The sequence below is a fragment of the Procambarus clarkii genome, chromosome 5, assembly GCF_040958095.1.
Source record: "Procambarus clarkii isolate CNS0578487 chromosome 5, FALCON_Pclarkii_2.0, whole genome shotgun sequence".
Lineage (NCBI taxonomy): Eukaryota > Metazoa > Arthropoda > Malacostraca > Decapoda > Cambaridae > Procambarus > Procambarus clarkii.
Genome location: NC_091154.1, coordinates 1,309,532 through 1,321,205, shown reverse-complemented (window position 1 = coordinate 1,321,205; position 11,674 = coordinate 1,309,532). Strand labels below are relative to the sequence as shown.

Genomic DNA, 11,674 nt, shown 5'->3' with positions numbered 1-11,674 from the left:
GTCCGTCAAAGTGGTTGGGCACCATTCCCTCCCCCGTCCCATCCCAAGTCCTTATCCTGAACCCATGCAAGTGCTATATGGCCGTAATGACTTGGCATTTTCCCCTGATAGTTCCCTCCCTCCCTTCCCCATTTTTTTGGGACAAAAAGGCTGTCGAGCTTGTCGAAGTTTCCCTAAAATAATGGTTGCTCTTCCTTGGGATGGAGCCTACAACAGTTATCCAACTCGTGGGGCACTTGTTTACTATTAGGTGAACAGAAGCAATAACGGGAAGGAAACTTGCTGAAACGTCTGTCCCGAGTAGGAATCGAACCTGGGACCTTGCGGTTGTCAATGCACAGTGTTATACACGCGTACATTTTTTGTGTCTGTCTCTTTTTTTGTCTTGAGTATCTGACTTGTACACATTTCATTTGCTTATAAAAATAATGAACACTATTGGCCGCTAATCCAGGAAAGCCACACATGGCCCAAATATTTTTTTTTTCTCTCTCTCTCTCTCTCCTTCCCTTCCAAGGGTTGAGGTGACAGTTGATGGATGAGCTTTGGATTAGGCTACAGCAGCCTTTTCTTTCAGTGTAAACATTACTATCTCTTGAGTGATTCAAGTCAAGTACTTGCCACACATTCTCTCTCATGCACTCTCTCTCTCTCTCTCTCTCTCTCTCATATTCTCACTCCAAAAACACATACACACACTCATTTGTCAGACCTGAACTAGAATATGCAGCAATTGCATGGTGCCAATATCTTAAAAAATAAAAACAGCAATAAAATGTGCTAGTTATGAGAAGGGACTGGAGGTGTTAAGAGTGCTAAAACTGGTAGGCTGAAGAAAAGGTTGTAAATGCAAGCTACGAAAACAAAGGTGCTTAAATGCTTTTTTTTTTTTTTCCAAACTTTTATTTCACACAGGTGACTTCGGACTCCTGTTTGCAGGCTTAGTTTTCACTTCGCGAAAAATTCTGGTTTGGTATTAAAGAAAATTGTTTGGTGGCTTAAAGTATTCGTTACTGCTACTTTATATTTCATTCTGCTAGTCCACTCATTACTACAATTTTCAGTTCAGAGCTTTTTGTAGTTTTGTAACAAATTCAAAGTTTTCACTTGCTCTGAATTTGTCGATTATCTTACACTGTATTAAAATACCACCTAAAGGGATTGTATTGCAATATTTGAGGACCTTGACACTTTAGTGAAGCAAGAATGTGCGAGTTATTATCATTTTTGTTGTGCTGTCGCCCACAGAACATATACCATAACTTGGCTTGACAGTGGATCATGGATGCATCTGGTGCTTATCCGTGTCTGGGGGAAACATCCGTGCAAATATTCTAGGCCAAAAAAAGTTTATTTGCTGGTCTAGCACTGCATACTGGTTGTGACTTCTTTATATAAAGTAATTACAGAGACATATTCTTGAAGACAGTAAAGCCAATACTGTGTTGCTATACACTCTAATACTATGTCATTCACAAATTTACAAAGCAAAAGTTCTATACAATGCTCAAGTTTCTTGTTCAACAACAGAAACAAACATTTGTTGGAGGTGATTCATGAGCATTTAATCTTAGTGACATTTGGGTTGAAAGAATTGTTGGCAGGAAATTTTTCTACCATAAAGTTGGTGATTTATGATAGAAAATGGAACAATACAATTTGAACACTAAGGGAAAAGGTGTTATTTCTTTCGTGTCCAAGATTTATTCTTTTATGACTAATACAAGTAATATAATTGGGCTTAATGAGGTGGTAAATCATTAAACTTGGTAATGATTAGAATACAGTATATTAAATAAGTACAAAGCTGAATCTGTACTCATGAAAAGTATTTGAGTGTGAATATCTTTGGAGATCATTTTTGCCTTTATATTATTTATTGTGGAATTATTTGCTGTACGGCATATGTTGTCTTGAAGTGATAATTTTACCATATGACTCCAGAAATTCTGTCCAGGTGCAACAATGTATGTACAACTGTGGTAATGTCAACAGAGATGCAGCAATGTATATACAACTGCAGCACTGTCAACACAGATGCAGCAATGTATATACAACTGCAGCACTGTCAACACAGATGCAGCAATGTATATACAACTGCAGCACTGTCAACACAGATGCAGCAATGTATATACAACTGCAGCACTGTCAACACAGATGCAGCAATGTATATACAACTGCAGCACTGTCAACACAGATGCAGCAATGTATATACAACTGCAGCACTGTCAACACAGATGCAGCAATGTATATACAACTGCAGCACTGTCAACGCAGCTGCAGCAATGTATATACAACTGCAGCACTGTCTACACAGATGCAGCAATGTATGTACAACTGCAGCACTGTCTACACAGTTGTAGCAATGTATGTACAACTGCAGCACTGTCAACGCAGCTGCAGCAATGTATATACAACTGCAGCACTGTCTACACAGTTGTAGCAATGTATGTACAACTGCAGCACTGTCAACGCAGCTGCAGCAATGTATATACAACTGCAGCACTGTATACACAGTTGTAGCAATGTATATACAACTGCAGTAATGTCAGCACAGATGCAGCAATGTATATACAGCTGCAGCACTGTCTACACAGTTGTAGCAATGTACTATACTGTATATGCAACTACAGCTATGTGTCTGCAATTATATAATTAATACTGATTATTTTCTTTAATTTTGTAACTTAAAGATTTATTTATCAAGAACTTCAGTGCTAGTCCCATGCAACAGACTTTAGTTTTATGACGTTGGTGATTAATGGTAATGATTTATTTTATATCTGCCTTCTAAATTAGATCTGATTATGACTATAAACAATTAGGGTAACTTGTGGATGATTTGGTTGGCTTCAAGCATGATAGCTTTGTTAATTTACTCAAATCTGATGACTGATGCCATGCTGATAGTTCTTTTTGATATGCACGACTCGATTTCTTGTGAAATTTTATCAATTGCCTAAACTGTGTAGTTTTCCCCAGGGTAATCCATATTTAATGAGGCTGAGGGAATCTGCTGCAGCTGATGCATTATAAATGATTGGGTTATCTTACCTTGAGGTTGCCTTGAGGTGCTTCAGGGGCTTAGCGTCCCCGCGGCCCGGTCGTTGACAAGGCTTCCTGGTTGCTGGACTGATCAACCAGGCTGTTGGACGCGGCTACTCACACCCTGACGTATGAGTCACAGCCTGGTTGATCAGGTGACACAGAAACATATATATATGGGTATAAACAGAAACTGCCTTGTTTGGGCTAATAGACTTCTACGATTTTCTTGAGCTGTTGGTGAACAATCGGTTTCATTCAGAGGCTCCATTTTCAATTTGCGTCTAACCTAACGACCTAACTTAATCAATCCTAACCAATTTCACCCAGAAAAGTGCGGCCAGCTTGGAATGGGTTGATTTGTCTCTTATAATGACATGGCTTCCAATGTTTCAGTCATGCCATAGGTTGAACCAAAGATGTTTTTGTTTTTATGAAAATTTTAATGTTCTGATGTTTATAGATATAGATATGTATTGTAATGTGTTTCAATACTTTGTTACATGTTACAGGTTTAATTCTGTAGTATACACTATTCAGCACAGTACAGTATAGGATTTTTAATGTATTGTCATATAATAAAAGTTGTAGCTCTCTAGTTTAATTTAATGAACTTTGTTTTATTTGTCATCTATACAATACTGTATCACCTCTATCATCATAATTATTAGCCTTGGCCATTATCATAATTTATTAACCTTAATCATCATTTTTATTAACCCGTTTCCCATCCCTGGGATTGGTGAAGAGCTAGCCGAGAGGATGGAGAAAGATAGAGAAGTGTTAGAGAAAGCTGGAGTATGTGAGAGTAGGTGGTGTCAACTCTCGTGGCATCCCAACAGGCAAACCAGATTATTTTTTTTAATATAACGATCAACATTTAAACATATTTTTGTGTTCTGCTGGGTACTTCATAATCGTAAGTATCTGTTGATCTGGTGAGAGATGCAGTCTTCATAATAAGTTGTTCCAGTTACCATTTTCTTAATGCTATTGAGAACACATCAATGACAATGGTGTCAAATTTGCAGTTGACAGGTATACAGGAAAGTGGAGAGCAAAAACTATATATTGAGGCATAGTAAAATACAGTACTGTACATGAACTTCTCAAGTGGGTCACGACTTGCAAATACAAGACACTCGAGGCACAGGACTACATGACACGCTTTCAGCAGATTTAAAAAAGTAATAGAACAATGGTCCCAGGACAGCTCTGTGGAACACCACTTTCCAGTCTTCAGCTGACATTACCCTCTTTGATTAGGACCCCCTTGTTTCCTGTCAGTCAGGTACTCCTGTACCCAGTCCAATGCTTTTCCTTTTACCTCTGTATCTTGTGTATTAGTCTCTTGTGAGGAACTGCATCAAAGGCTTTTTGGCAATCCTGGAAGGTGCAGTTTACCCTTCCTTCTGCTGTCTTATTTTGGTGACCGTCATAGAATTCAATCCATTTTGTTATGCCTGATTTTCCCACTGAAGCTGTATTGTGCCTGTTATAAAATTTACTCTCCAACTGTTCTACGATCCTTTTTATGATGACCTTTCCATGAATGTTGCATGGAATGCATGATAATGACAATGGTCTAGGATTAAGTGCCTTTGTGTTTGTCTCTCTCAGAGACACAAACCAGAGGGTTTTACACAATTCCCCCGTGCAGCCGAGCTCTGTTAATAGGCTGTTCCACCTCTTCGCCCTTGCTTCATTACACACACAATCACAATAGCGTGATGCATCAAATGAACAAATCCACGAGGGTTCGAACCTACGTCTGACGCTGCCTTAATCGATTTGTTCATTTGATGCAACGCTATTGCGATTTCTGTGTCTAATCGAGAATTCCGGGTTTGATTCCTGGGCGGGACAGAAATGGCTGAGCACATTTCTTGTCACCTCATGCCTCTGTTCACCTAGCAGTGAGTAGGTACTCAGGAGTTAGTCAGCTTGTTGTGGGGTTGCCTCCTGGGCGGGGTCAGTAATTCGACCTTCGGGGGGAGGTGGACCTGGATAAAAGCCAAATGTGTAAGAATATCCTCTGCCTGCCTGTCCCCGACACAATGAATTATTATATATGGCTGTGCAACAGCCATATATGGAGGTTGGCGCTTTGCTTTCGTCACAATGTCAATCTCAAACTACTGCTCATAAAATCTTAAAGCCCCCCCCCTTATGCATTATCAACTAGCCGGCTTCCTGTCCTCGTAGAGGCTACTAGAGATAATGGCTCAGGGCTTCCTGTCCTCGTAGAGGCTACTGGAGATAATGGCTCAGGGCTTCCTGTCCTCGTAGAGGCTACTAGAGATAATGGCTCAGGGCTTCCTGTCCTCGTAGAGGCTACTAGAGATAATGGCTCAGGGCTTCCTGTCCTCGTAGAGGCTACTGGAGATAATGGCTCAGGGCTTCCTGTCCTCGTAGAGGCTACTAGAGATAATGGCTCAGGGCTTCCTGTCCTCGTAGAGGCTACTAGAGATAATGGCTCAGGGCTTCCTGTCCTCGTAGAGGCTACTAGAGATAATGGCTCAGGGCTTCCTGTCCTCGTAGAGGCTACTGGAGATAATTACGTCACACAGATACTGAGAATATTTGTATTTTATATTGTCAATCATACTCAGTCAAAAGACTTGCCTGAAACGCTGACCACATTTATTGGGGGCTTTATAAAGACTACACATTCTAGGTGTATACAAATATTGCAGCATAATCACATATATTGAATTCTATATAAATAAGAATCTGATTTTGACTATTGAATACTGTGAGGAGCGGCGCCGCCCGGGACCACAACCGACCAGGAATGTCAACAAGGCGAGGGTGACCCGCGGGAGCGTCCGGAGCAGCATCGAAGACGTCCGTCATGACATCCTTCGCCATACCTTCCGCTTCATCCGTCATGTCCGCGGCCTGAAGAGACTGTAAAATTTGTCGCCTGAGGAGATTGTAGGGTCTATGGCCTGAAGAGACTATAGGGGCCCCATCCCTTCGCTATTTCCCGGTATCGGGCAGCCGGGGCGCATCCATCCCACGATCGTCGTCGCCCCTAAATCAACACAACAACAACAACAACAACATTCATGTAACCTGAATTTACCTGAGGGCCATTATCTCTTTAGTGGCCTCTATTAGGACAGGAAGCCGACGGCTTGTCGCGCGTCCCCCCTATACCTACACCTGTAATAGATAAGTGCCTCCTGTAAAAGCCGAATGGTGAGGCTAGCGAAGTTTACTAGACGGAATCTGTGCGAGGGGCTCGACCCCAGGCAAGATTCTCTATCACAATTATTTAACAAGTCACCGGACGTGCCGACTATCTGAAGAGACAGTAGGGAAATACAACCCACTCGACGTTACCGGGACAGCCACCGCATCTGACCCCATGGGTCGTAGTCGCCACTAATGACAATAATTATATCAACTAGGCCATCGACTGACCAGTCAGATGTGGGTCCCAACAATTGCTTGACGTATGTCGCATATTGGAGTAAGGGTGAGTTGTTATTCTGTTGTCTGAAAATGCTGTGTGATTAATACCTTTATAAAATAGTCAGTTATACAACGTTAATATATCTTATTTAAATTTATAAGTACTGAAGAAATTTACGTTCCAGCCAATATTCTCATTGTATACCACGAAAACACACTTCTTGTATTGCACTCCTAAAATCTTTTGCCTCTCCCCTCTGAAGCTTCTGAAACACTCCTATGCCTCTTTATGCCCCATTCTTAATGTTTCTCCATCCATATACCCTTTATGTGTAGCCTATGTTAAGAGAGCTCTTCTTTGGACCTATCTGGGTTAGTATGACTTCTACTGCACCATACAAACCACAAGGAAAGAAAACATGGTCCGGACACTTCCAGTGTTGGCAATACTCGATGGTCAAAAGGCAGGACCGAAGAGCCAACGCTCAAGTCCCACAAGCACAGCTAGGTGAGTACTGGGCCACCCACACAATAAGTTCATATAAAAATTGCATTGTACACTTTGTAGTACAGTAACCCTGCTGGAATTGCACGGAATTGTCAGCAGAACCAATCTTGCATTTATATTATAGTTTATGGTGTGTACTCCATGAGGCCATCTTGATAGGCCTCGTGATTCTGCATAATTCTCATAATTACAAAAAAAGTTGCTTTTTTCCTTTTATTAGTAGTAATGATATACTGTACTGTACTAGTAAACAAATTAATTTTTTTGCAGTACTTTATTTACTAAATTTTATCATTTACTAAAAATTGCATAATAAAGTAAGCTTGTAGCTTTTTTTCCATAATTTCTGCATCCTTTGTGATCTCTGTTTACTCAAATATTTTCCCCCATTTTGCTCTAGTTATTTTGAGTAAAAAATGCTTTCCTGTCAGCAGTAATAGACTACAGCCTATTACTGCTGACAGGCAAGCATTTTTCCCTACCCTCTAGAGCAGGTAGGGGAAGAAAAAAAGGGCACAAATTATAATTATGGAGGAAGTTTCAGTGTTGATTGAGAAAATTGAGCAAGGGCGGGGACTGAGGCAGCTTAGCAGAGATGTTTAGTATCATCACTAGTACAGTTTCTGTACCAGTGATGATACAGTAGTGTAAAAAAATGAAAAATTCAGATTTTACAGTTCAAATAAAAAACAAAACAGGTGGCAAAGGTGCAGAGAGAAAAACACTAAATATCAGATCATGAAGAGTTAGACAATACTCTTGTTAAGTGGTTTATTAAGTGGTTAAGTTAAGTTACTCCAGTGTAGTGCTGGAGTAACTGTTGGTGGGGAGCAAATAATAGTACTGTAGTACAGTAATTCACTGTGTCGGAAGACAGGAAGCCAGAGTGTATTCATACATGTTAGGCTTATATTAAGGTCCCCACCACCCCCCCCACCCCAGGGTGGAACTACTGACCCCACCAGGATGCACCCCCCTCCCCCACAACAAGCTGACTAACTCTTGAGAACCTACTTACTGCTAGGTAAACAGGTGCATTAGGTGATATTAAATGCGCTCAACCATTTCTGTCCTGCCCAGGATTCGAACCCGGAATTCTCAGTTGTGCGTCGAGAATGAACCCGACTGCTATCGGGACCCCTTAAACAAGGCAGCAGCAGAAAAATTGGCTCAAAACTTGGAGATTCGGGAAGTTATGGAGAGTTCTGGCTGGCTATGAAGTGTTACAAAATCATGCAATTAATAATATTACCAACAAATCTCATTATATTTCAAATACAGTAATATATTTCGCCTTCAGAGGTTAAAAAAAGATAAAGCCAGGGGCATAACAAATTATATTTTTATTTTTATCCCCTAAAGTTTATATTTTGCTTCAGTTTACCTTTTGAGTATACTAGTACAGTACTGTACTATACTGTATTTAAAATTCATTGTTTATAACTCTACTTTATCTTATTTGTGTAAATATGTGGAGAGGTGTTATATAATTTGCAGTAGAAAATGTTTTTGTGAACCATGGCTGCATACAATGCTATACTAAAATATTGTAATACTGTGCACTAGTACTGTATATGCATTGTTGATTTTCTTTCAGATATACAGTACAGTAGTTCTGCATAGATCAAAAGAGCTGCTAAATCATGAGGGTGCGTGGGCTATACTGCATAACACACGAATTTGTTGTTCGCTGGCTATGTTCCTGCCGTCTACAAAGTGGACATGTCTCGGCAGTATATCAATACCTCCTTCCAGCTTCCCCGCTTCTGGCAGACTTGGCTGTCTCTTGCCGGTACTACCGTGACCCTCAGCTGACGCAGTTGTTTTTACCCATCCTAATACTCAAAGGGAGAATCCACATCACATCTGCCAACATAAAACAGGTTTTAGACTACTGGAAGACTACTAGGCACGGAGTTCTCATGTCTTCCTTCACTCACCTCAAGGTGGAGGATGCTGAGGGCATGCAGTACTTCTCATTCCTGCCCTTTTTGGGTCACTTAACTAACCTGCAAGTGTTGGTTGTTGGATCATTAGTGGGAGATGACCTCCTGGCTGTTTTGGGGATTAATTGCTGCCATCTGAAGATCTTCGATGCCAGGGAGGACACAGGAAGTTTAATCTCTGATGTGGGACTTGCTTACCTGGCTCAGTGTAAAAAACTAAGATGTGTGTACTTCTCAGTTTTTGCAAATGAATACGACTGTTCCGTCGAGCAGTTGGGATTCTCGGGAAAAGGAGTTGCCCTCTTACTGTTGTTACCGGAGATAGAGCACGTTCAGTGCTCGGAATATCTGTTGCGGGATGCTCTTCACTTCCTATATCAAGCGAACTACAATAAAAAAACTATTGCTGTCCAGTGCATGCTCCTGGATCACCAGGAGGTGGGTGTCAGCACCTTGCAGATGCTGCCCTTTCTTTGCCCTAAGTTGGAAGTGCTGGCTCTGCACTCTGAAGCAGGCAATGACAAGACGGTTGGGAAGGCCATTAAAGCTCTACCACACCTGAAGATGCTCATAGTGACAGTTGGAAGTGTGTGTAGGTTTAAAGATTTGACATTCTCTAGTTATGGCCCACAGTTGACATATCTTTATCTCACAACTTATCTTCTCGATAGTCAGGATCTTGTTATACTCAGTGAAGCCTGTTCTCAACTAAAAACTTTCATTTTGAAAATGCATAGTTTTGGATTTGACATAACCAGTACTAGCAATGTGGACTCTCTCTTCCCCACAGTTGAAAAGCTAGAATTGCTGCAGAATATTTCTGTTAGATTGTTTAAAGTTTTAAATATGAAAATGAAAAATTTAAAGGAGGTCCATTGTACTTGGGCATCAGTTTGCAACTTGGACGAAGCCTTACAAGTGGTAGTGGAAGAAGGTGGTTGGAGACATACCGAATTACTGGTACTGCCGGAATCGAGCGAGATAAGTCTCGACACTGCACAGATGGTCGCCGCGTCCCTTCCCTGCCTCAAGCGCTTGGCGGTCAATGTGCATCAACCTCAAGAGAGTGAATTATGGAACTTTCTTGGTCAGCATCTTCCAAGAGTCAGCCTCATAGATCACTTTCCTGTCCAGTCTCCTAGCACTAAGGGAATCTTTGCGCAAGACATCTGGACTGCATCGTGGGTCAGCAGTATAGGCAAAAGAAGTTGATTTTATTCATGATTGTATGCCAAAGTGATAATTTAATTAAATCCAATAATTTTAGCTCAAGTGTATTGTTAACCTACATAGAATATTGTATGATTACACCTTCATGTACAGTACCATTTTATATGCTGTATGTATCTTCTTGAGGTTATCTTGAGATGATTTCGGGGTTTAGCGTCCCCGCGGCCCGGTCCTCAACCAGGCCTTCCTTTTGATACACACCCCCTAGGAAGCAGCCCGTAGCAGCAGTCTAACTCCCAGATACCTATTTACTGCTAGGTAACAGGGGCATGAGGGTAAAAGAAACATTTTGCCCATTTGTCTCCGCTTCCACCAGGGATCGAACCCGGAACCTCATAACTAAGAATCCAAAGAGCTGGGTGGACAGGCTCCTTACAAGTGTAAGTCGCCCTACGTATATACATACACATTATATACTGTACGTACCTTTCACTTGTGAAATATTGTAGAATAAATTTCCAGTTGTCGGGGGACAGGAAGCCTGTATTTAAGGTCATTGAGGTCAACTACTGACCTTTCCCAGGATGCAACCCACAATAATTGACCAACTCCCAAGTACTTATTTTATTTCTAGGTGAACAGTGGCATCAGGTGAAAGGAAACATGCCCAACCATTTCTGTTCTGGAGTGTGTCCAAGGCTTGAACCAGGACAAGGATGAGGCTTGAGCTCTTGATTGTGAAGTGAGGACATAGACCACTACGCTTTGTATATTATTTTATTCTAAAGCAAACCATCTCGTGCCATTTCCAGGCTCTTTTGCTGCTGGTAGCTCGTAAGCTGTCGTCTTTTTCTAAGCTTCACCCAAAATGTTTCCCAATGCTTCATGATGCATTAATCAGAGCGACTTGCTGTGTGAACCCATAGGTGGATTATAGTCAAAATATAAATAACTAATACTGTAAGTTCAAGTAAGTTTGAGGCAATGTCTGAAACAAGCTGTTTTGTTGCAGTGAAAATTCATCAGTGGTAGAGTCTAATGTATAGGAGGCATAGACCCAGACTGTGTTCATATTACATTGTAGATTATAGCATCAAGCTTTGGTCCAGGACTGCTGGCCATCACAGGTGGTGTCCCAGTATGATTTGTTTTGTTGGCGACATGAAGCCTGTGTATATATATACTCTAGGCTTATATCGAGATCTTAACCTCCCTTTCCCCTGTCAAGTAATTATCAAAGAAGCCACCAAGCCGGGAAGGCTATGTAGCACCCCCCCACCCATCAAACTACTGACCCTTTCCAGAATGAAAACTTCCCCCCCCCCCAACAGTTGCTTAGCTTCTGGATACCTACTTACTGCTAGGTGAAGAGAGGCATTAGGTAAAAGAAAAAAACTTGCCCAACCATTTCTGTCCTGCCCCAACACATCCTCATACTATGTTCATTCCATTCAGTGGCTGACCCCCCAACGACACATTCATAAATTTTAACCCTTAGATCGCACAATACATACATATATGATTTGACATATAATAATTTATTAAAACACTTTTGCTCGGTAAGAACTCAGCATTGTATAATCCG

General features: G+C 41.2%; 1 protein-coding gene across 3 annotated transcripts; it reads left to right on the top strand.

Moving 5' to 3' along the window:
- The first annotated feature begins 6,109 nt into the window (after positions 1-6,109).
- On the top strand, positions 6,110-10,185 carry LOC123764522 (uncharacterized). Of its 3 annotated transcripts, none has more exons than XM_045752448.2 (3): positions 6,110-6,529; positions 6,843-6,973; positions 8,571-10,185. In XM_045752448.2, the coding sequence occupies exon 3, from the start codon at positions 8,617-8,619 to the stop codon at positions 10,129-10,131; it is 1,515 nt and encodes a 504-aa protein (XP_045608404.1). In that variant the 5' UTR covers positions 6,110-6,529; positions 6,843-6,973; positions 8,571-8,616; the 3' UTR covers positions 10,132-10,185. The 3 variants fall into 3 exon arrangements, with proteins under 3 accessions (XP_045608404.1, XP_069193983.1, XP_045608423.1); XM_069337882.1 differs by having other exon boundaries at positions 8,054-10,185; XM_045752467.2 differs by lacking the exon at positions 6,843-6,973.
- Positions 10,186-11,674: the final 1,489 nt, after the last annotated feature.